Genomic DNA, 26,253 nt, shown 5'->3' with positions numbered 1-26,253 from the left:
ATTTGCATGATCATAAAAATGTTATATATCTGGAATATGAATTTTCTGTTCATTGAGTTTCCATATTTTATTGTTCAGCATGGCTGAAATAGAATTTCAGAAGTGGAGGTTCCTCTCCTATGAATTCTTTCTAATCTATCCCAGAGAATTTATCTTCTACTTTATAATTTATAAACAAATAAGGGTATTCCTGTTCTCAAATAGTTATATATTTAAGGGTTTAAGATAAGTCTTACTTCTTCAGGAGTAATAGACACCTGAGAGGTCTCATCTGATTCCCAAGTAGTCTGGGTTACTCCACAGGTTTTGGGGGTCCCATCCTCTTTTTCTACATTTTCATATTTGTAGACTGCATGGGCTTCACTGTCAGAAACCTTCAAGGGTTCAATAAGGTACGTCTCACCTTGATGTGTGAATTGTCCTCTGTATAAAAAAAGTACATTCTTAATGAATAGGGTGATTAAAGGTGGATAATCAATAGAAGACAATATTTGTACTTCAGGGCTGAACTCCACTAATGATGGTACCTACTTGGGTAACAAAAAATCAACTGACCACACAGAGTGTACAGGATCCCTCGATGGGTAACCAATTCTTAACTAACCAAGTCAACAGTCTCAATATAACCATGAAATATCTCTACAATATTTGTAAGAAGACTAAACCTGTTTGAAAGATTTGGTTTTATGTAAAATTTTATTTTATAAAATGAAAATAAAAAAGTACATTCTTAATGAATAGGGTGATTAAAGGTGGATAATCAATAGAAGACAATATTTGTACTTCAGGGCTGAACTCCACTAATGATGGTACCTACTTGGGTAACAAAAAATCAACTGACCACACAGAGTGTACAGGATCCCTCGATGGGTAACCAATTCTTAACTAACCAAGTCAACAGTCTCAATATAACCATGAAATATCTCTACAATATTTGTAAGAAGACTAAACCTGTTTGAAAGATTTGGTTTTATGTAAAATTTTATTTTTATTTTATTTTATAAAATGAAAATATTTTGTCAGATAGATAGATATAGAGATATAGAGATAGATGGTATAGATATAAATCAGTGATGGCTAACCTTTTCCCCATTGTGTGCCAAAAGTGGGGGAAGCACAGGGGGGTTCTGTGTAGGCTTGCCCACATCCATAATGCTATGTGTATGACCCCTGTGTGCATCCATGCATGAGCCCCGCCTCCCCCCCCCAGCTTTTGGCCCAAGTTGGACACATTTTTCGCCCTCCTCAAGCTCGAGAGGCTTTCTAGAAGTTTGGAGAGAGTGAAAACAACTCCCCCCCCCCGAGGCCCTCCTAAGGCTTCTGGAGCACAAAAAATGGCCCTACAGAAAAACCAGAAGTTCAGCAATAGACTTCTGGGTTGCTTATAGGGCCATTTTTCACCCTCCGGAGGCTTCAGGAGGCTGCCCTGAAGCCTCCAGAGAACGAAAAACAGCACTACAGGCAAACCGGAAGTTTGGGGATTGACTTCAGGGTTGTCTGTAGAGTCATTTTTCACCATCAACCCCTGAGTGTGAAAAACAGCCCAATGGGTGAAACGGAAGTCCATTCCTGAACTTCCAGTTTGCACATTGGGTTGTTTTTCGCCATCTGGAGGCTTCAGGAAAGCCTCCAGAGAGTGAAAAACGGCCTAAAAAGAAGGCCGGTCAGTTGTGGCATATCTGTGTCATGGATATAGATATCGATATAAATACAGCTATAGTTTTTTTGTATTTTCCTTCAGTAATGCCTGTTGGGAGGGCATTTAATTTGATTAAGGATAAACCGCTTCTGAATTTTGGAATCTTTATAGCAATAGCAATAGCAATAGCAGTAGACTTATATACCGCTTCATAGGCCTTTCAGGCCTCTCTAAGCGGTTTACAGAGAGTCAGCATATTGCCCCCAACAATCTGGGTCCTCATTTTACCCACCTCGGAAGGATGGAAGGCTGAGTCAACCCTGAGCCGGTGAGATTTGAACCGCTGACCTGCTGATCTAGCAGTAGCCTGCAGTGCTGCATTTAACCACTGCGCCACCTTATATGTGGCTAAGTTATCTACAGGCTTGGAGAAGGTGGGCAATGCTGGTCAAGAAGATATTTCTGGATAGAAATGAAAAGTCTGCTTGTCTCCACACACTTTCTAGCAAGGTGCACAATCTGAAACCTACCTATCTTTTTTTCTTGTAACGTCAGCTCCTATATGCAAAGGAGACACAGACCTTAAAGCTCATCTAGACAGGTCTGATTTAGCTCCCTACTGTGTCTACTGGCTGGCAGAAGCTCTTCTTGGTATCCAAAGTCTTTCTGAATCCTGCAGATATCTTGGATCACACCCAATTAATTTGCATGAGAAACTGATGCTCTTTTTTTAACTATGACAATTCCAAGAACAGTAATAATATTTTCATTCTTAATAAAGTAAACAAAACTTAAGAGACTTTCTTACTTCAAGCCGTCACATGCACTGATGACTGCAGTTGAGTCAATGTCATTCTGGATGCGTCCATGATAATAGCAGTGATCCTGCATGGAAGCAAGAGGACTACACTGGTTAAAGTTTGTTTGCACTGTGATTTGATGAGCAAAAGTACAGTTCCAATATATTCCACAACATCAATGAAACAATGAATAATGAATAATAAACTATTTCAAAATATTTTGATTGAGGAGGAAAGGAAATCTGCTTAGTTTTGATTGTCCCCAAATGAGCATAGCATAAACACAAGTCTCCATTAAAGGAAGTCACACTGCAGGTAGAGCAACACTGATAGCAAAACACTAAGAGGTTTTGGGCAGACAGTCAACAAAGGACTATAAAATGTTCTGTTCAAGTAAAAAGACCATTTTTCCACCAACCTTATTTTCTTGGAGATCAAACTCTAGGATCACTTCAGGATTCGCTGAATAACTCTCAAACTATGTTCTAAAATCCTCTCATAATGTAGGAAAAACTCCACATTTATTATGTTATCAATTGATTGTTATTTTCTTGAACCCAAGCAATAAAAACTTTCAGAAACACATCAAAGATATAAATATGCTACAGTAACACTATGTTAAAGTTGCATATATAACCAGGAAGACTCCAAATGGTGTTGAAATTTGATTCCTAGCATCTTCCAAAAAAAAAAAAGAGTCATGTAGAAATTAAAACTAAAAGATTTCTTTTACAACCAAGAAAAGAGCAGTTGGTATGACCTTTGAACATGCTAATGCACAAGTAGAGAATTTTGGGACAGAGAGCATGCACTTTTACATCAATTTGGGGGAGGTGGCAGAGGACCTAAGGCACCATGTTACAGCTGTGATATAATAGCTGGCTCTGGCCCATTTTAGTGTGAGGACATAGAATGAATGTCTGTATTCTGTAGAAGGAAATTCTTGGTATTCCAAACAAATTTGATAGATTTTTCATCTATAAGTGTTCAAAAACCAAAGTAGATAATCTAAACCGGATGTTCTCATAATAAAGCTATTTGTAGGGCTTGCTCCCCAATTTGTTCACTTTTAATCAGTAAAAAAGAACTGGTTGGTTGAGATATTGCCCTATTAATTCAATAACTAGAATAGTGGGTTTTAGTAATGCACACATTCTTACATAGAACATGGTCAATATAAGACACTTAATGCATACATAGCCTTTCTTGTTTGAATAGCTTGATCTGGAGTATACATGTTTGGAATATTGTGCACAAATATTCTTCTCAGTTAATTTCATAAAAGTAAGACGCTCTGGATATTACCTCAACCGGAGGGCTAGTTGTAATTTCTCTGCCATCAGGGGAATAATAAGTCTCGGTGTAATCTTTAGAAAAAAGTTCTCTGGAAAGAATGCAAAGAAGATGTTATTTAGCTAGCATTATTTATATCAGGAATTAAGTAGGAACAGAGATTGTTTGGTATAAAGGAAAGGAGAATGCATTTCAATCTGATCAGGTATGGCTATTTATGAGGAGTACACAGCATCCTGGATTTTCTTTTTTTATAATATATATTTTATTCATTTTCATATTCCATTTTACAATCACTTATATACTGGATATTTGCTATAAGAAAAGAAATAAAATAAAATAAAAAAGAAGACACAACTCATCATCATTCACAACCCCACCTGACACTTCCATCCTCCATACACCCCATCTTTCCCCTCCAACTTTCCTTTCCTCCCTCTACACTCCCCTCCTACTTCCCTATCCCCTCAAACCTTCCTTTCTCCCCTTCCTCCTAGCATTCCCCTTACACCCTCCTTACATTCCCCTTACTCCTTCCTTACTCCTCCCTCTTCTTTCCCTCTACCTCTCCCCTTGGTGTATTCCTTTATTCAACTCTTATTGAGCTATAATATGATAAAAAATAAAAAAATAAAAAATAAAATAAACCAAGGAAAAGAAAATATAAAGAAAGAAAAGAAAAAAAGAAAGAACAACCGTATACAAGTGCATTCTTCTTCTTATTGAAACTATATAAGCTCCCACCCACCCACCCACCCATAAATCCCCATCCCTAGTCCCCCCGACTTCCCAGGGCCCACACCTGGCACTGCCTTCTGTTAAACCCCTTCTAAAGTATCTTATGATCGTATGAATTCAAAATAAAAGTAATATATATTAAAAAAATAGATAAAAGAGAGATTACAAATTATAAAAAGGAAAAGAAAAGAAAAGAAAAAAGAAAAAAGAGCTCTTTGTATTAAGCTCAGCCCCCCATCTTTATTTATATTTAGACAGTATAAATCATTCTATATGTATTCTATTCTCGTCTCTTGCTTCTTTGTTATTTACCCCAACCTCCTACAGACTCTCCAGTTCATCTTCCTTAACCTTATTTTCAAATAAAAATTTATACAACTTTGTGCAGACATCAGTTTACGATCTAGCTCAAAATAATCTCACCAAGCTTTCCCTTCTAATAAGATTTAAGCAGCGTGGATCTATCCACATATTCAAATAATACTTTAGACAAAAATCAGTTTGCATTCTATCTTAAAATACTCTCCTCAAGCTAACCTTATATTCAAATAAAAATTTATACAAATTTATACAGACATCGGTATACAATCTAGCTCAAAATAATCTCACCAAACTTTCCCTTCTAATAAAAATTAAGCAGCGTGGATCATTCCACATATACTTTACACAAGAATCAATTTGCCTTCTATTTTAAAATAATCTCATCAAGCTTTCCCTTCTAATAGAATTTAGACAACGTAAATCATTTCGCATGCATTTTACCCTCGTCCTTTGCATTTAAACAACATAAATCATTCCGCGTGCATTTTACTCTCATACCTTGCTTCTCTGATGTTTACCACTATTTCCCATAGTCCCTCCAAATAATCTTTCTTAACCTTATTTTCAAACAATAATTCACACAGAGGTCAGTTTACCTTTTAACTCGAAATACTCTGATCAAGCTTTCACTCCCCCTCCACCTATCTCGCGTTACCCGACTCCCTCATCCCCAACTAAAGTTCAATAAAGTTACCATCACCACTCTCTTCACTTTAGAGTCCTGGACAGTTTAAATTAAAATTCAGACATACAAGTCCCGTGAAGTATACATTCAGCATCCACATAATTCAGTCCCAATATCGCACCACCAATATCCAGTTCCACTTTTTCTACCGGAGAGAGATCGCAAACCCCCATTCAATCCAAAACTTTGGTGAATATTTTGGAATGTCTAAATCCTCGGTCTCCGCTCTTCTGCTTCTCCGAGAGAGGGAGAGCTACCCCCTCCATCTTGCAGCCATGTGGTCTGCTGCTTGCCTTCTCCTTCAGCTTGTCTCTCCTCTTTTCCAAGTAAATCAGGAAGTCCCGCCTTCAAAGTCTTATAGTAGAAATCTCGAGCCTCCGAAACAGAATTGAGACGAAATCTTTGATTCTCAAATGTGATCGTAATGCCAGCTGGGGCCTCCCATCTATATTGAATCTGGTGGTTTATAAGCTCCTTAGTTAGGAAAGTATAGTCTCTTCTTGCTTTTAACATCTGGGATGGTATTTCTTTGAAGACAATCAGATCCTGCCCATCGATTCGCAACCTGTTATTGTAAAACTTTTGCATAATCGCATTTCTGGATTCTTTTGTGGAGAAATATATAATTATGTCCCTTGGGAGCTGTCGCTGTTCCGCTACCATCGAGTTCTGGCGATAGATTTTCCGGATCTGCCAATCAAAATTAAGTCCCGGGCTTCCCACCGCATGGCTGAAGGCCTCAACAAAGGTCTGTTTCAGATTCTCTCGCTCCTTTTCACGCAATCCTCTGACTCTTATTGCAAATGCCTTCTTGTTAAAATTTATCATAACGAGCTGTTCTTGAGTATCTCTAATTTTTTGTTGTAAAGTTTGAATATTAGTAGTCAGTTTAGAATTAGCCTCCTCCAAGCTTTCCAATTTATTCTCCATTTCAGCGGTATAACCTGTCAGGGTAGACACAGCTACAGACGTACTCGCCTTCAGTTGGGCAATTTTAGACTTTAAATTACCATATAGCTCCAATACAAATTCCTTGATTTCCTGTTTAAAATCATTAAACATTTGAAAGAAAAATTCCTGTGTTAAGAATTCTCCAGTAGAGGGCGTAGGAGACAAGGGCAGCGATTTCATAATAGATTCTTTAGATTCATTCATAGATTCTTTAAGCACATTCGTAGAGAAACGCTTTGCTTTTGACCTGGATGGCATTATAAATAAACAAATAAACAGCGCTCTCGCTCCCCTCTGTTTCCAAAAGAAAAAAAATTATTTTGTTAAGGAGCAGTCTGCAGGAAGATAAAGCCAGCTAAGTACGTCCCCTATCAGTCAGCAACGGAGAGAAATCGCCATTTTGAAGTCCGTTTAAACAAAGAAGCTTCTGTGAAAAATGAGGCTGGTGTTTAAGATAGTAATAAAAGCAAAAATCTCACACAGGGGTGGGACCCACCCGTATTAATCCTAGCTTCAAACAACTTTGCTTTGTCCTGGGGGGGGGGGGAGTCACCTGTCTAGGGCTGCAAAAAAAACAGCTGAGAAGAACTGGCTGGAGATAAAGGCTCCACTTACGCTGGATCTAATCTCTGTCCACAGCCAAAAAAAGAAAGAAGGCTGTGAACTACGAATAGACCCTAGCCACAGAGCTAAAACTCCCTGCCCCTTTCTAGCCAAAAAGGGGTGATATCTATGATCTTATTTAGATATACAGACCAGATCTCTGAGAGGAGCTCCGTTGAGCTCTCTTTGGCGACAGGCTCTGCCCCCTAGTGTTCATCCTGGATTTTCTTGAGGAGAGAGATTTGTATCAAGGAAGTTGTGCAATTCTCTTCATTGAGGCTCAGTGGGGATATGATTGATCAGGATTGTCTTTGATTTTTCTGATTTATTTTTATAATCAGATGAAGCTACTAGGTCTGCAATGAAGCTACTAGGTCTGCAAAGAAGAGCTCTTTACTCATGAGGTTCATATTGCTTCAGGAAGACACCTAAAGAAAGGGATGCCTCTCAAGACATTGCAACGGTGTTGCTATGGGGTAACAGAGCTCTGTGAAACTCAGTTGATATCTGCATATCTGCAGGAGATTCTATGGGCCAAAACCACTGTAGGGGTGGTGAAGAAAGAAAGGATGCTTTTTAGAGTGCAAAGGAACAGCAATTTCCTTGTTTGTTTGGCAGCAGTGATGATGGCCATTTTTGGCAAGACCAAAGCTGGGACAGCCAGGCCAAGAAGATTTAGAGCTGGAGTGGACAGTGGATAGAGGTCTGAAACTGGGCGAGATGACTTTCAACTTCTATATTAGACACTTAAGCACAAATAAAAGTATTTTTGAGAAAAATGAACTTCTCTTGAAGTTCCAAACAATCTCCTCCAGGTGTCACATCCATTCCATTCGTTGGCATATAATTCTATGTTTCCAGTTTAGGCATAACCTTGGTATTCCTTGCTAGCATTTCACTTATGACCCTGTTTTGCTTCCAGATCTGAACATGGTCATCCAGATGCTACCAAAGAAGTTCTACGTAGCCTTCATAGTTAAACAGTAGAAAAGGGGAACACTATAATTTCTAATGTCTAATGGTATAAGACAAAGTGACACATAGAAACTCATATAAATCAGTTTCTTTGTAACTTATGATTAATAATAAAGGCAATATACATTTGGAGGGCATATATAACATAGTCAATACAAAAAATACACTCTAAAATCAAAGCCAGACAGTCATACCCAATGTACCCACTATGTATCAGGTTCTTAAAGCTATTATTAAATTGCACCAGGGATTCTAAACGATTCTTCTCGTGTTTACAGTGCAGTGGTTGCAATACTAATTTCAACCATGATATAGCATTTACTGGTTTTAGGGCAATGAAAATGACACAATTTCTTTTAGCAGCATTAGTAATTTATTTACTTGTGAGAAATCCAACCTAAAACTAAGAGAAATTTCTTGACAGTGAGAACAATCAATGGAATGGTTTGCTTCTAGAAGCTGAGGTTACTCCATCACTGGAGGTTTCTAAGAAGAGAATGGACAGCCATTTTTCCAGAATGGTATATGGTCTCCTGCTTCAGCAGAGGTTTGGGCTAGGACACCTCTAAGGCTCTTTTCAACCATGCTATTCTGTTCTACTAAAGCAATAATTTGACTTCCTGTCTATTTCCCCTACTGAAACAAAACTGTTAATAAAAATAAATGAGTTAGTGAAAGACCAAAAACATGTTCCAATGGTTAATTATTCTGCAAATATAAGTTAGGTGGCAAACCTACTCATTATTACCTTTATTAAAACAGTTCAAAGGTCGCACCATTGAGAAGACTGATTTAGCATTCTTAAAAACAAACAAAAAGACGAGGGTGTTTTGTAATCTGGGCCTGTTTAAGCCAAGCTTGTTTAGGTTTAGGTTACCCCTTTCATGCTTTAATAGGGCCAGAGGTTTCATGACTTTCATGCTGCAGCATGGAAACTCTAATATAAATTGAGCAGCAAAAACAGAACCTTAGGAAACATTATACAGATTGATGGGGTGTCCGTGGAGCACCATGAATGTGTAAACAATAATTTTTAAATCTATGAAGTATTTCATAAAATAGCTTGGTAATTCAAGGTACAGAAGTCTATGTGCCTTGAGGTTTAATTTCAGTTAGAATTGTAAAGGTGAAGCAGAGTAGCATTAAAAGCAGGAATAAAAAATTCTCAGTTCTGTGCTGAGAAATAATTAATTGGTCCAATAACGATATCTACCTCAACGATACAGTAATATTTAAACTAAATTTCCACAACAAAGCAATACAAGTATTATTTATGTGGGATTATATCCAAGAATATGCATTTTAGCCTTCGTTTAGCAAAGTTAAGAGAACTTCTGAATTGACATACTTATTTTGTTCTAAGTGAAGGACCACTGGCTCTCCATTCACTTTGAATTCATATTTCAAGGTATCTTCATAGTTCACCTGAAATGCAAAGAGTTCAGTGTTCCTTTTTTTAAAAAGGCAAATAAAAAGGAAACATAAAATGTATACCTTCACAAATGATACATATCAAATGTATACTAACACCCGTGTTAAATGGAGAGCCACAACTAATTCATTTATTACAGGATAGATATAGTGGTATCTAGTGCTTAGTTCCAACTTTGAGCTGTAACCACTACTACGCCATCTTCAACACTTTAAAATTTCAAAGTGATGTATTCTGGGAAGCTAGGAAGGATATTTCTGTATCTCATGAATCACAGTTGTCACAGCTGTCCATCATCTTTTATTAAAAATAACCCAAGACCATAAAAAGGAAGAAGAAATCTCTTACAGTTACATATTCATAGTAACCTTGTGTCAGGCACAAGTGACCAGATTTACACTTGTAGAGTTCTAGGTAATAGATAGATAGGTTCTACAGATGTGTGTGTGTCTGTGTGTTACCCCTGGATCTGTTGCACTCTACAATGATTCAAGGCAAAGTCACTGCTTGATCCCTCCTCCCTGTCTGTCTAGGCAATTCTGAACACTTTATGACTATAGTAACCTATTCACATTATGAATTTTTAATGTTCTAAGTTGCCATGAGTCTTCTCAATTGTATGCAAATTGGGTGTCCATATAAATCTGTTCAATGAATAAATTTGCAGGTACATAGATTGCAATGCAAAAATCCAGATGACCATAAGATGGCAGCAAAGGAATCCCAAAAGCTCTGTTGGCTGACAATAAGTATTTATCCATATGTAATAATCCTGCCCAGTAGAGTTCTTTGCTCCCATGAAAAATTAGGGCTGTGTAAGTTTCACTCAAACCATGTTAAGTGCAACTCTTGATACAGATACGCATGGAGTTTTCTCAGACTTCTGCAATTTGACAAATTTTTAATCAATGTGACAATGATTTTTAGAAGTTTACAATCTTATGAGACTTATTGTATATCATCTTTACTTGCATCTTTCTATATGCAGTAAATATACCTATGAAAGTTTTATTTATAACATTTTTAAAGGTTGGACTAGGATCAGTTCCAATCTAAAGGTGAAACAGGTGATAAGTCCAAATTATAACCTTTTCCATCATCACTTTTCATATTTTATTAACTTTGACAAATATGTGACTTTGTAGTAATTTCCCTTTGCAAAACAGAACAAGCTTAACTTTAAAAAGGCCAATAAATATAGTGGGAATTTCAGGGACATTTGTCCTCAGAACCACATGGCAAAAGTAGTAGAGTTTTAATTCTAATTTTGCTTCACATAAATCTGAAGCAAAATTTAGGGTCAGATTCATCAATAAATTAGTTGCTGAAGATTATTTCTTACCTTTTGCTCACGCCGCTGAATTCTGCTTTTGGGCAATGGATGGATTTTTTGTGGATATACTACTTCATAATCGTTAACCTTCCCAGCTTCCAAGATTATAGAACTCCCTTCACAAGAAAAGGAAAGAAAAGTTCTACCATGTTCACATCTATAACAGTTATTCAGCTATCAGTGAAGAATGGAATCCTTTTCTGGTGGAGCATAGTACCGAAATTCAGGTTAATTTTTTCCATATGAAATTTGCTAAATGGTGTTTGATAACTGGGAGTCTAACTGGAGACATTGCTTTGGGAGGGCCAAAAAGAAACATGTCAGCCACTCAAATTAACGGCAAAATAAACAAATAAATCTCAACCACTGTGAATGCTTCTGTACAGAGTGATGATGAGTGCTGAGGATAACATTAGAAATAAGAAATCACAATAGTTTGATTCACACAATTCAATAAACTATGGTAAGCTACATTATGATTCATTAGTGAGAGAGTTAGGCAAACCTAATTTATTATGGAAATGCAATTGATTAGGGATTATTTTCAGTTGAAGTGCTATTTCACTGCCATACAAATTTGTTGCCTTTCTTTCACTTTAAAAATATGTATGGAGAATGCATAGCATCATAGTTATCAGTGTGGTGTCTAACAACACATACATAGTCAGATCCAGTGATTTCAGACTTAGACCCATAGTTGAAGAATTTAGGGTTCAGGGTTTTTTCTTTTTCTTTTAGCGTATGGCACGCCGAGGTGGCTGGCTGCCTCTGTGAAAGGATTTTTTTTCAGGGGGTATTATATTAGCTGTGGCAATCGGAGGAGGCTCCTTTCCTCTCCTTATGTGGTTTATTTGCTCACGGGAATCGAGCTGCAAAGTTGCTGATCTGACTCAGTGTCTTATCACATGAGCCACCGCAGCCTCCTAGGGTAGTTATCTGCTATTTTTCCTTAAGATATTTTTAAAACGTGGTGAGCAACATCACCGCCACCTACAAGTAGTCCTTGACTTACAAGCACAAATAGGACTAGAATTTCTGTTGCTAGCAGGATGGTTATGGGTTTTGCCCAGTTTTCTGATCTTTTGGGAGAGAAGTTTGCAGATGGCAGTTGGGAAGGCTAAAAATGGTAGTCGCATAATCTTTAGACCCTGAAAATATCATAAATACATGGCAAGCACCCAAATTTTGATTACATAACCGTGGGGGTGCTATGGAAAACCACTTCCATTCTGCAGCCAAGCAAAGCCCTTGACTATCACCATGTACTTTCCAGAAGCTGATTCAAGCCAGGATTCTTGGTCCTACAGTAGATGTTGCAATAGAGAAACTGACAAAGAGATTTGTTTATTCACTTTTTAGTCAAGGCAAAAATGAGAGAATGAGACAGTGAGAGACAGAAGGAAATTTCCTAAGGTAGAAAGTGACTGAAGTCTAAGTACAACTAGTACTTGAACTTGGAAATGTGCCTTCTGAGTCTGATGGACATCTTGCAAAAGTAACCCCAGATAGAAGTTTACACTTTACTCATAGTTTTATGTACCCGCCCATTTGTACCTGATGCTCTCAGAAACATAGGAGGCGTTCAATTCACCCCATTGGCAAGAAAAGTTACTATTCCCTCCTGCTTAGAGCACGGAAAAAGCAGTGTTTTCTCCCTTTCTTCTTTACCATATTATTCTCCATAAATTACTGTTTTAATTTTGGAAGCTTCCCACTTAGTAAGTGTGACCCCATTTTTCCTTGATTAAAAATAATCAGACTACTCCAGCCAGATTTTGACCCTTTATTGTATTTGGGCAACCATTTGAGGCAATACAATATTGTTTGTAATTATATCACGAATCACTAGGGAGACAGAAGGAAAACTGGCATATGAAAGGTATCTCAGTCCACAGAATAAGTTAAAATAATTTAAAATCTTGCATTGAGAAAAGTGTCAGATTAGTTTGAATACAATTTGAAGATTCTCTGAAGATAACAACAATAACACTAGCTGTGGTTTGCTCAGTATTATGCAACTCTAACTACATGATATCTTAATTGATCTACTGGAAGAAAATTAAAACTAAAAACACTTTGTTTCTTTAATATTTTGCTTACTGAATTTTTCATCAAACAAACATTCTCTCTCTCTCTCCCTCCACTTCAGTCTTCTACTCTTTTTTTAACTCACATTATTGGATGATCTATACAACTTTAACATACTTTTCTGTTGAGATTCTTAGGGTTTTTTTTTCTTCCTTGGGATCTATTTGCTGCTTGACAAAATTTAAGCAAATACAAAAAAATCCATTCAATCATAACAAAAGTAATCTTTGGGAGTGTTCTTTTGGCAAATCTTTAGGAACTAAAGTGGAGCAAATTTTGATTTGCTCCAAAAGAAATCTGTTGGGTGCAGTAATCTTTTAATTTTAACTTTTAGTTTTTAAATTTTTAGTTTTAATTTTCTTCCACTACATCAATTAGACAGTAAGAATCTGAACAAGGAAACCAAACAAAACATCTTACCTTGATATGGAAAAACCACTAAGCATATAGTTACCAAGAGAACTTGGATCATTTTGGTGCCTGGTGTTGGCTGGAGGACAGGGAATCTCTTTCTGCTTTCAAGCCAACCTGAGCTTTATTCCTGTTGACTCTTATTGAGAAGCAAGTAATAAATCTTTCAACTTCATGCCCTTTTATGAGAAGGTGTTTGCTAAAGAATTTGCAAAAATTCTGAGTTGCAACCATACTATTGGAGGGCAGGTTTTCAAGTGGCTTAGTGCCAACCATTACATGTGGAAGGGTTCTTTGAAGGCATCCCTCAAAGGGGGTGATAAGTGGGCAGATGAGACCTCTCCCTGGTCTACAGGTTAATTCAATTAACTTTGGGTGCTCTTGTACATGGGGTTTTAAATGTGAAGAGTTGGTTTGTATAGTATTTTCTGAGCAACAGGCCTTTTTTGGAAAAAAATAGTATCCTTTTAATATTGCTAGCATTTAATGTAAGCTACTAATCATGAAGCTCAATGGGTTGACTTGTTGGCTGTGAAATATTGTTGGAAAAATTGAATACATGTCAAGGGATCTCTGACTTCTCTACAGAATATAAAATATTTATGCCATATTAGATATTTCAGTTTTTAAGAGACCCCAAGTGCCTTTGCATAACACCTCCACGAGCCACTCCATTTTCTGAAATCGAAGATTTATGTGTAGATGGTGCAAATTTCAACTGGCATAATATGCATTCAAAGTGGAACACTCAGTGGATTGGTTTGCCTTCAGAAGCTGTAGGTGCTACAGCACTGGAGGTTTTTAAAGAGATTGGACAATCATGGTACAAAGTCTCCTTGTTGGACAGGGTATTGAAGTAGAAGAAGTCCAAGATCCCTTCCAACTGTGTAATTCTGTATTCTTTAAAGGGTTTTTGAAAGGGAAAGATAAACCACAGACAAAGGGAAGGAATCTTCTCTTCATTTAAAAACAAAAGGGAGCATAAATTATAAAATATTTATGCCATATTAGATATTTCAGTTTTTAAGAGACCCCAAGAGCCTTTGCATAACATCTCCACGAGCCCCTCCATTTTCTGAAATAGAAGATTTACGTGTAGATGTTGCCAATTTCAACTAGCATAACATGCATTCAAAGTGGAACACTTTATGGTCTATTGCTTGCGTTTGCATTACATTGAATTCCAATATGATGTGATAACACTCACCCAAAGTTCCAGCAATTTCAACTCCCTCATTCACTTCTTCTCTATGGGAAGAATTAGTGTAGCTTTTCCTCTGGTTCTCTCCTCTACCTTTGGATGACAAAGTCAGCTAGGTTTGTTAGGAATCTCTTTCATCACCCACTTGCTGCAGAGTTCGTTTCCCAGTTGATATAAGGTGGTTAAAGTCTCCCATTACTATTGTGGTATATTTACTACATACAATTAATTGATTAACAAAAAGTTAATCTATTCATTTCCAGGCAACCAGATTAATTCTATCTAAATTATTATTGTCTGAGCAACATGTTTTCTTTTTTATGAATGTGGCTACATTTTACTTTACTATATATAAAACATGCTGTTTTTGACTATATCAATTTCACTATTATTATATTTTATTTTATTTTATTTGCTAGAATGAGAATATTTTTCTTTTTATGATTAGTCAATCATAAGTAAGTTTATTGACTGACAATTATGATAATTACTCCAAAAACACATTCTCTGCATAAATTATTTTTAGTTGTTCATCACAACAATAATGAAAAATTACTTTCTGGTTCTTATATCTAACACACTCCCTTATCTAAATTTGTTTCTAATTGTTTCTTTAACTAAGTTCAAGTTAATTTTTTTCTCCATTTCTTCTTCCAAATTCATGGGAATGCTAACTGTTAGGATTCCCCATCTGTCCTCTTCCCCCACATACTCCCTCATTTGGTAAAATCATAATTTTCTATTTTTTGTCTACCCCCACTATGAAAAGAAAATTTATATACCACATTTTTGCTTGTGGAATTCACTCGTGTTAGTCAAAGATATTGTTGTCTCTTTTTTTTCTATCTCCTTTTTGTTCAAGTATGTGAATAAAAATTTGTCTTAGTAATCTTTTCAAAGCAGAAATCTGCCTTCCATTTGGTGTGCAAGGGCCATGTGTAAGTATTGGCATTCTGTTCATATTTTGCAATCTTCTAAAATGAAGAATAAAACTTGGGAGAAAAAAACATAGAAAGGGAAAAAGAGTCAGAGTCATCCCTTCCATTAACCTAGAATTCAGGTACCTAGGATAATGATCTGAAGTTCTTTGCAGATTACACTTTTCTGCTTTACTGTCCTTTTCCTATATTTTCAGTTTTTATTTGCAAACTGCCCAGAGAACTCCAATTATTGTGTAGAAGTTTTTGTAATGAAATCTATGCAAGAAAACAACCAATTTCAGAGAACATCAAGGACTCCTCAATTTAAAATATAAAAAAAGTACTGGAAAACATTAACGTTCCTGATACAATTCTCTCATTCACACTTCCATTTAACCTGTGTGTTTTTAGACTCCTAGACAGCACATGTTCTATTAAATTTTAAAGAGAAAAGCACAAATACTAGTCTTCATAGAGGATATGAAAAAATGCATATATAGCTAAATAAAACATATGTAACTGCACGGTATAAAAGTTAAAAACCTGGCATTTTAATAGAGATGTGTAGACTTTTTATACCCACCATATTTCTATTTTTTACTAAATATCCTGCTCATTCTGATTTGTTTTATCACAAGATGTTATTATCAGTTCTATCTGTTCTATAGTTTCTACACCATACCATAGTATTTACTCTAATCCTATTTAGATATTTTAGAACAATTACAGTTTTCCTTTTTTTTCTACTTATTTGTATCCTTTGTCTTTTACTTCCTATCCCTTTGTTGTATGCTAAAAGTTGTTAACAACTAAATCAAACAATATTGTTCTGGTCAAAGAGAAGAAACATAAACAGAAAACTTGTTTCAATTTTAAAATTGATGCATAAGAGCTGCAATTGAGAATCTCTATTATTCTCTAACATTAATCTACCATTTTTTCTCCAGGGACCTCAAGAACATATAAATAAATCACCCCTCACTTTATATACACAGCCCCAATATTGTGAGTTAGGCTGGGCTGAGAAAAGTAATTGTCAAAGTGATGCAGTGAGGTGCATGGAAACTGGAGATTTAAAAATGGGTGTCCTGGACACAATGTTTGTGTGGGTATGGACTTGCAGATTGCTTACCAAAAGTCCTCTCGAGTCACAACATTGAGAGAAAAGAAAGAAGAACAAGGCTTCATTTGTCACTTATGAGCTGTCAGTAAAAAGCTGAAGGCTTCTGTGATTTCCCACCTGGACAAGAGGATGATACTTTACTGTACTTGAGCAGAAATGACTCCTTGCCAAACCACAATATTCCAAAACTGACATCAGTCATTTGAAATACCCTTATAGCATTGTTGCACTAGGATTAAAGTCTTATTTTTCTTGGAAAGTAGGCATCAAAGCAAGAAGGGCCAGATTAAAGTCTTTGGAACCATTCCAGAAAAATGTCTCTTCAGTCACTTTTGAAAAACCTCCAGTGATGGAGCACCCACCATTTCTAGAGGCAAGCCATTGCACTGATTAATTGTTCTCACTGTCAGGAAAGTCCTCTTTAATTCTATGCCAATGAAGCTAATGGGTCACGGGGAATAGTCCTTGTTTATGGCTACTTTTTTCTAATTAAAGTGTTTTTATTTTTTTCATTTTCATAACGTATTATCACATGTATACTATTACATAACCAACATGAATCCTGTCTGACAAACCAATTCTGAGATCCTTCTGGATCAGAACCTCCCCTGGAGGGGGGGCAAAGGGAGCAGTGTCTGATCAGACCCAGAGGGAGGCAACAGGTTCCTTGCAGGTCCCTCGCAGGTTGGAGATTTGCCTTATGAATCGGAGTTGGGGCGGCAGTCTGCAATATGGGTGAAAAGATGCCAACCTCTTGTCAAAGCAAAAGGAACAGTAGGGTGCAGAAGATATGAAAGACCAGTAAGAAAATTTATCTAGCCCACAGCGATAAATCAAACCTGGAAAAGGCAACAAAATTTTGAGAACATAAATAATATTGATGATCAGATCGGGATTTTTTTCAAAAAGAAAGGGAGAAACAAAAAATGGAGGGTTGAAATACCAGGCCCCCTACCCCAAAAAAGTTATCTATTCGAAACAATTTCGAACAAAAAGGAAAAAGCAGAGAAATGACAAACCCACTCAAATATAAATATAAACTCTAAAGTTGGTTTTGGATTTGAAATAGAAACCAAACACTCTGAAGGATTTATTTTGTTTGAATTTTTTTCAACTAATATACCTTAACTCCAAAAAAAAAAGCACTTCTTCTTCCTGATAACTGATAACCTGACTTTGACTGTGCAGAAAGTTTTAATTAACCAACTGCCATAAATCAGAATTTGGAAAAGTAGGAGGCAAAGAGAAAAACCCAAAATCTGGTTCCAGATGATATATTGTGAGCAGCTACAAGCGATCCAGACCCGGTAAGGGAAAGAATAATAACAGAATCAAAAATTGGGAAATATGAAGCTTTTTGTTTGTTTGTTTGTTTGTTCTTCTTTTTTTTGCTCGGCAAAAAATTAAAATGGCCCCAGCTTCTCTTCCGGTTTGTATTTAAGGTGGACCAGAATCTCAAAATAAGTCTAGTATAACTAACTGCAATTTTGGAACTGGACATTAAGGAAGAACAAAAGACTAAGATGGCTCTCATAGGTTTTTCCCCACAACAATTAAAGTAGATAAATTTAAGGTGGAACAGAATTCTGAAATAAGAACTGTATAAGTAACTGTAACTTTGGAACTGGATATCATGGAAAACTGGGAATTTGAAGAACTATGTGAAATTATAAAAAATATGCATAAATCATTAATATCAAGCCTAATTAGAATTCTGAATCCACAGAAGCAGATAGCTAAAGAAGAACTCAAAGAAGAAGGGGGACAATACATTGAAGGGGTAGAAATGGAGGGAAATAAAAAGCAGACAAAAACCCCCTTTGGTCCTGGCAGTGGTGTAGGGGAAATTGTGAAAAGAGGAGGTGTCCCAAAAAAAGGGGGGGGAGCAGACAAAAGTGCTTTGGAGATTGTTAGTGGCATAAGGAAATTTGAAATGGGAGATTATGCCCCAACAAAGAGAAATATAAAATATTCTTTGGATGGTGACCTGGGGAAAATTGAAGGGAGTGGATGTGTCAAAATAAAGAAAAGGGAGAAGACAGGAATAGAGAAGTGGAACAAAAGACTTACTAAGAAAAAAATCAGATAACTAGAAACTACTATATGGGAAAATATAAAGTTAAGATAAGGGCTTTATTCCTAAATATGGTAATAAAATGTAGTTGCTAACTGATTGAATATGATAATGGAAAGATAGCTAAATAAAGGTTAAAATATATGGAATATGGATAAATATGAAACTGATATGGAGAGGTTGTAAAACAGAGGTTTGTGATCCACTTTTTTAACATGATAATTAAATTGATTTGCAAATTGATTGAATATGACAATAGAAGGACAACTAAGCATGGGTCAAAATATATGAAACATGGACATATATAGAACTTTTAAGATTATGAAAAAAGTGAGATGTTTACTGCTTGTTATTTTATACAATAAATTAAGGGAAGTGTAACAAACACTGAACAGTGAAGATTGCCATATAGAGACAATTAAGGGTAATCTAATCCAAGATATGGAAAAATGGAGAGGGAACATGAAATATACCTATAATGGGAAACTATTGTGATAAAAAGACAGAATCACAAATTGGGGGCATGTAAGGATGTATAATTATATAAAGATAATGATGAGAATAGCTGCGAATTGTAACCAGGTCTAAAACTCAACCAAAATTAGGTTGTGGGTAGTGGTGGTTTAAAAGCACAATGAGTATATATGTATACTTTTATGTTAGAGTTTTTTTTACTAAAAAGGAGGAGAAAAATTAAATATGTATATTGAAAAGGAATTATAAATATCATCAACATAAAATGGAGCATGCTAGAAGCTGAAATACACCAAGTAAATGAGATGAAGAGTGGGAAGTAGAGGAGAAAGTTAAGGGAAGAAGAAAGGGATAGCAGAGAGGGTAAGGGGGGAAAGAGGAGGAGATAATTGAGGAGTGATAAGTGGAGGGAGAAGGAGAGAGGAAGAGGAAGTTGAGAAGGGAAGGATGACAGAGGGAAGAATGGAGGTAGGGAGGAGGAGGGAGGGAGGGAGAAGAAAGTGATAGATAAAGTATAAATATGGTGTATGGGGAGCAGAAGAGCCAATAATTGATTTTGGGGACTTTTTGGTAAGATGAATTGATGTAAACATTTAATAATACAATATGATGTTGGTTATGTAATAGTTTATGGCTACTTTTTTGAGTCTCTAAAAGCCATGGTGGTTCAGTGGTTAGAATGCAGTACTGCAAACTATTTCTGCTGACTGCCGGCTGCCAGTAGTTTGGCAGTTCGATTCTCATCGGCTCAAGGTTGACTCAGCCTTCCATCCTTCCGAGGTCAGTAAAATGAGGATCCAAATTGTTGGAGGCAATATGCTGACTCTGTAAACTGCTTAGAGAGGGCTGTAAAGCACTGTGAAGTACTATATAAGTCTAAATGCTGTTTCTATTAGTCACTTCATCAAAAAAAGCAAAAAAAAATTGTCTGGCATGATCTGCTTTTGACAATGTTGATTTCTATTAATCGTAGAGATAACTACAAGAAATTTATCATGGGCTTAATTCTTACTTAAAAGGTAAAGATTTCCCTGTCACAGTGTTCATCTTCATTTCCTGGCCAAGGGAAATGAAATGATAGAGGATACTAAAGTTGTGGGAATTATAGCCTTCTGAAAATGGGTGACCATTATGATTCATAGAAAACTGGACAATTCCCTTTATCTATTGAGACATTTGATTCAGGTTCTAAACATGTTTTCAAGCCAAAGGGCATGCACGGAAAGCTGGCCGAATGCATGGATGGGGGGGGCACTCACATTTGTGAACCAGAAGGGAAAGTAAGTGAATACCGCCCCTGGTACATATGTTTTGTTCTTGAGAAACTTGCAAAGAATGATACTCAGAAAGTCTGTAAAATATTACTTTCAGACCTGTTTCTTTAAAACCTATTTCTTTGAGATGAATCCCTTGGTGTTTGGCTTTCTTCATGTTACATTCATTTATGAACTTTGAAGTTGTCTACTTCCCATGCTGCCCCCTCATTTTAAAAAAGTACACAACTCTCATTTACAGCAGTGGCTCAAAAGACAATATCAGAAGAAGATAACAACTCTTAGTTTTTTTGCCTTATGAATGTCCATATAACTTTATCTGGCAATGCCCATTTTTACATTTACAAAAATTTCACATGCCCTGTGGTGGCATTTCACTTGTCTTTCTCCTTACGGCATCAAACATTAAATTTCCTCTGTATTTGTCATAATATTATGTTGTTCTAATCAGTGACGTTGGAAGAATTAAGAGTTCCAGTAATGTAGATGGACTAATCCTTGAAAAACAAGTATAAACTCTAGCACAGTAAATCACATCTGTGTCAAGAACCTATAACAATAAACAGACATTCTGACATGTAGACTTTCTCATGGCAGGGATCAGGAAATACTAAGAAAACATATTCCCTAATCATTACTGCAAAAAAATTGTTTAGCAAAATGAAGACACTAAAACCCTTATTGACATTTTAGTGCTGTCCTCTACACAAGGTGATGGATTTTTCCACTGTGGCATCTGTTTTTTTTTTTTTTAATTATCTTTCCCAGTATCTTCCCAGGTATTGGCGTTAGGCTGATTGGTCTGTAGTTTCCTGGGTCTGGTTTATTTAACTTTTATTTAAGATGGGAAATACATCAGCTCTTTTCCAGTCCTCCGGTAGTTTCCTGGTGCTCCCAGGTTTTTCAAATATATGATACATGGTTCTGAGATGACATCTGCCAGCTCCTTTAGAACTCTGGGGTGTAATCCATCAGGTCCTGATGATTTGTATTCATCAAGATCAGTCAGGTGTTCTCTTATTATGCTTTTGCTTATTTTAACTTTTATTTCTAGTCTGTCTTTTACAGTCTGGTAGGTTGGGCTATAATTTCTTTTTGCATGAAGACCAATGCAAAGAATGAGTTAAGGAGCTCTGCATTCTCTCTGCTGCCTGTTATTTCTTTGCTGTCTTCTCTCTTTAGTGGACTAACTGTTTCCTTGATTTTTTTCCTGTTATTTATATGTTGGAAGAAACTTTGTATATATTACCTTTTACTTTTGTTGCAAGTCTTTGTTCATTCTGAGCCTTTGCTTTCCTGTCTGCGTCTTTGCAGATTCTGGCTATCTGCTGATATCCTGCCTTAGTTATGTGCCCCTTTTTCCATTTTTCATACTTGTCCTTTTTGTCTTTCAATTTGTCAGAGAGATCTTTGTGCAGCCATGCTGCTTTTTTCTCTGATTTCTTATTTTTCTCTATCGGTGATATTGTGATGGCCTGGGTTTTTATGGTAGTACTTTTCAGAGTTTCCCAAGATTCTTGAGTTGCTGCCCCCTTTAGGATTTTCATCCAAGGAATCTTTCCCAAGTTCTCTCTGAGTTTATTAAAATCAGCTCTCTTAAAATCTAAGACTCTGGTACGATTATGTTCTCTTGCTTGTGTTTGCAATATGTTGAATTCTAGTATGACACGGTGATTCTCACCCAACGTTCCTGCAGTTTCAACTCCTTCTATCACTTCTTCTCTATTTGTAATATCACATCCAGTATGGCTGTGACTCTAGTTCCTTCCTCTACCTTTTGGACAACAAAGTTGTCAGCTAGGTTGGTCAGGAACCTATTTGATTTCTCATTGGTGCAGAATTAGTTTTTCAATTGATATCAAGGTAATTGAAGTCCCCCATTACTATTGTAGTGTGTTTCTTACATATGTTTGTTAGTTGGTTGGCAAAAAGGATATCTATTTTTTCTTCATGATTGGGTGGCCTATAATATACACTTACAGCCATGTCATTCTTTTTTTTTTTCTTTTATGTTAACCAATATGCATTTTAGGAGGTTTTCATCTTTGGTTTCATGCAATTCTGTAGCAATATAGCGGTCCTTTACATACAGTGCAATTCCACCTCTTCTTTTATGGGGTCTGGGTTTTTTGAACAGTTTGTATCCTTCTATCAGTATGTTCTAGTTGGAATAACAGAATAAATTTCTGTTATTTCAACTATGTCATATCTACATTTCTGTATTAATAGTTCAAGTTCACCCTGTTTGTTCCCCAGACTTTGTGCATTTGTATATAGGCATTTGAGATCTTTATCACTGAGTCTGGGTATGCTTCCTATGTCTCTTCTTTGGTGTTTCAGTTTGTCTTTCTTTCCATCCCTCCTTACTTCATTTTCAACCTTGATTTCTAGGGTTTTTTGCTTGGAATTAAGTCCTGGAGATCCGAAAGATTGGTCACCCTCCCCTTCCCAATTTTAGTTTAGCTTATATATATTTAGCCCTCCTTTTTTGTCTTTATTTTTAGGTATTGCTTTAGGACCCTGGAATTATATTCTCACAATTCTTTTGCAAATTTGATTGTATCCTGGACAAAACACAAATATCCCTCTGCATTGAATGAAAGGAGGAAAATGATGGATAATATTTTAAGTTATTCTGCAACATGGTTTTCCTTTTGTATAAATGTCTGAAAAGGAAAAATATATATAAAAGTCAAAGAGACATATGTGAATAACTGAGCATTATCATTCATTTTGCCCTTCAGTAGATCTGAATGTCTCCATGCTGCAAAGGATCTCACAGTGGGTTATCATGATCTATTGATCATAATCTTACCTTCATCAGACCAAATTTCTAAGCCAGTTATTGCTACATGAATATTCAACCTAGTTACTGAAGTAAACCATTGTCTGGAATAATCTAGTTACTGAACTAAGTTGTTTTCTGGGCCAAATGACTCAGCTTTGTTGCACTCAAATCCGGAAAAGTTAAATTCTTGTATAAATCCATCTCCTATGTCTCTTTACCAGATTAAGTTTGTTCCATGAACACAGTGAAAATCTGAATCAGGGCACGGAGAGGTTTAAATTCAAAAAGTGAAATAACTTTTGCCATGTCTTCTTACCAAATTTACATAGTTGAGAATTTGCGATACTCTCGTCCTTATGTCAGTGATGTTGCGGATGTACTTCCTGTACTACAGAAAAGACAAAAAAGTTAAGAAGAGACCACAATTTTAAGAGGGGGGGGGTTGAATAAGAGAGAAAAAGAACAGGGCAGGGCAGAAAGAGATTTAAAAATCATTGATTTTGCTGAATTGGACAAAAATAATAATTCTATATAAAGCAGTCCAATGATTTTTTTTCTACTAATTTTTAACCTATATTTGTTCTGTTAAAATATTAACATGATTAATTTTTCAGCACCACTCAAGAATCCTCCTCCTGGTTAGAGAAAATTTTGGTCAGCCGATTGAAACGCTCCCCTAAATTGGATGCCATATTTCTATGTTTAGAGAAATGTAAGATCACTACCCATCTTATTCTTCATGCGTTGTCAACTTGAATAAACAAAACCTGGAATAAAATAAATTCATATAGAGATTCTGGGTGTCAATCTTGCAAAATAGTCTGGACAAGAAGCACACCCTGCAATGCCAGCTCTGGGTAGTTACTGTAAGTTTACATTTATGGAGGGGGTGCTATGGCTCATCGGTCAAAGACACAAAAGTGAGCTGACAGATCTGGCGAGCTGACAGATCAGGTTTAAGATCCAACTGCTGAGTAATAGGTTGAGCCCCCGTTCTTGTCCCAGGTCCTGCCCACCTAGCAGTTCTTAAGCATGTAAATGTGATTAATAGGTACCACTTTGGTGGGAAGATTAGTGTTCTGTGTGCATTTGGCATATAATCATTCTGGCTACATGACCCTGGAAATTATCTTCAGATAACACTGGACCCCTCAGCAAAAAAAAAAAAAAAAAAAGGAAGATGATCACCGCGACCATGGTCAGACATAGCCAGACATCATATTAACACAATCCTGAAAGTTAAAGGACATCTCTCTGCCCTTCCCCCCCTCCCCAAACTTTACAGTCCTAGAAACTAGGATTCATATGTTTTCCATGCTGCCCCACACACACACGTTCTTTCTATGGGCTCAGCTGCCTCTTATTGTCTATGATGTGACTCTTGCTTTCTCCCAAAGTCATTCCCATGTCAGATTTTCCAAGGAAACAGTGCTTTTGTAATTACCTTTTCAGTTAACTTTCTCCAACTAGAGCATTTTAATATTTGCAAATTCTATGTGTTTTGAAAGAAAATAACTGAATTCACACATTTTCATTTTTCCTGGGAATGTTGTTTTATAGCAGAATATGGAACTTACATTATTGCAATAAATAACTTTATATGGAAACAGAATATCATTAATCACTCTGCTGAGGAGGAGGAACTTGAATTTAAATGACATCAGCCTGAGGCCAATTTCCCTGAAGAGAGTTTGAATAAGATGTTCCCTTTTGCAATAATACTAAAAGGAGAAACTCAGACTGACATCTAAAGGAGTCCATGGGCTTCTTTTGTGGTCATGAACATTTTATTTTGCTCTCAAAATGTGCACATATTCAGAGATACCCAAATAGTTATTTTACTGAAAATTCTGCATTGCTGCAAATTTATCTAAGTTATCTAAGTCAAATTTGGCTCTTATTTATCTTTAGCCAAAGGTTCACTTCTATTCAATTGAAATTCAAATCAAATTGGAAAATTGAGTCAAGGTTATGTTTATTAGGTCTTTTTAGACACCTTGCAACACTTTGATTTAATATTTTAAACCAGTTTTTCCCCTTACCCAAAGAAATGCCTATAAGGAAACCATTAAGCTCATGTGCCTCCTACAGGCCAGCTGGTAATCGGGTCTTTGCCATGCATGGGTTGGGGGCAGGCCACATGCAGGGGGTCGCATGTGTGTGGGAGGTGTCTGTGAGGGGGGAGGTGTCTGTGAGGGGGGAGGGGTTCTTTCAGGGGGCATGTGCATGCATGCCAAGGTGGGAAACATGCGGAGAGGGGGGTGTCACATGGACATTGCATTTGGGGAGCCATAGGTGCACTTGGGTATTAGGTTCGGAAAAGGTTACTCATCACTGGCATAGACAAATAAAAAAGTATATATGTGTGTGTGTCTGTGTGTGTCTGTGTGTGTCTGTGTCTGTGTCTGTGTGTCTGTGTCTGTGTGTCTGTCTGTATGTATTTAGTGTCACAACCCCTTGTATGCCCAAATATGGGAGGAAGCTTACTGCTTCCTATCTCTGTTTATCGGCTCATCACAAGAGACCATCCAGACAGAAACCCAATATTTTTACTGTTGCCTTTTGTTACATTTGTGTTGTATTTGTGCTGATAAATAAATAAAGGGAGACTAGTATAGATCTATTTCAAGCAATTTAGCTCTCATCAGCTAGCCATGGCCTTACTGGGATTAGAACCTGTGCTGCATTACATCTTACAGCTCGACTCCTTATCAGCCAAGCCAGGGTGAAAGGTATATATTTAAAGTCACAACCCCTGGTATGCCGAAATATGGGAGGAAGCTTACTGCTTCCTATCTCTGTCTATTGGCTTGTCACAAGAGACCATCCAGACAGAAACCCAATATTTTTTACTGTTGCCTTTTTGTTACATTTGTTATATTTGTGCTGATAAATAAATAAAGGGGATATATATATATATATATATATATATATACACACACACTTAAAGTCACAACCCCTGGTATGCCCAAGTATGGGAGGAAGGTCACACTTCCACTCTCTGTCATTAGGCTCGTCACAAGAGACCATCCAGACAGAAACCCAATATTTTTTACTGTTGCCTTTTTTGTTACATTTGTTATATTTATGCTGATAAATTTGTTATATTTATTTGTTATCCCTTTATTTA

The 26,253-nt window shown here is 36.6% G+C and overlaps 1 protein-coding gene and 1 long non-coding RNA gene across 2 annotated transcripts in view; both read right to left on the bottom strand.

The window, feature by feature from the left end:
- The window catches only part of LOC106551380 (zinc metalloproteinase-disintegrin-like ohagin), a 35,370-nt gene extending 21,932 nt beyond the window's left edge, over window positions 1-13,438 (bottom strand). Inside the window, exons 1-6 of the mRNA XM_087703611.1 lie at window positions 13,279-13,438; window positions 10,780-10,886; window positions 9,354-9,430; window positions 3,745-3,823; window positions 2,448-2,524; window positions 237-423 (exon numbers count right to left, since the gene is read on the bottom strand). Coding sequence (XP_087559737.1) covers window positions 237-423; window positions 2,448-2,524; window positions 3,745-3,823; window positions 9,354-9,430; window positions 10,780-10,886; window positions 13,279-13,330 — 579 coding nt within the window. The 5' untranslated portion in view covers window positions 13,331-13,438. The remainder of the gene's footprint in view (window positions 1-236; window positions 424-2,447; window positions 2,525-3,744; window positions 3,824-9,353; window positions 9,431-10,779; window positions 10,887-13,278) is intronic.
- A 1,056-nt stretch (window positions 13,439-14,494) lies between these two features.
- On the bottom strand, window positions 14,495-24,362 carry LOC148048946 (uncharacterized). The gene is made up of 3 exons (XR_015695332.1): window positions 23,440-24,362; window positions 16,523-16,630; window positions 14,495-14,563 (listed from the first exon to the last, which is right to left on the bottom strand). It is a non-coding gene; the product is annotated as an uncharacterized LOC148048946 (long non-coding RNA).
- Window positions 24,363-26,253: the final 1,891 nt, after the last annotated feature.

Source organism: Thamnophis sirtalis, unplaced genomic scaffold (genome assembly GCF_051295495.1).
Source record: "Thamnophis sirtalis isolate CommonGarterSnake01/CBP01778 unplaced genomic scaffold, rThaSir2_p1.2 scaffold_2, whole genome shotgun sequence".
NCBI lineage: Eukaryota > Metazoa > Chordata > Lepidosauria > Squamata > Natricidae > Thamnophis > Thamnophis sirtalis.
This window is presented reverse-complemented; position numbering and strand designations above follow the sequence as displayed.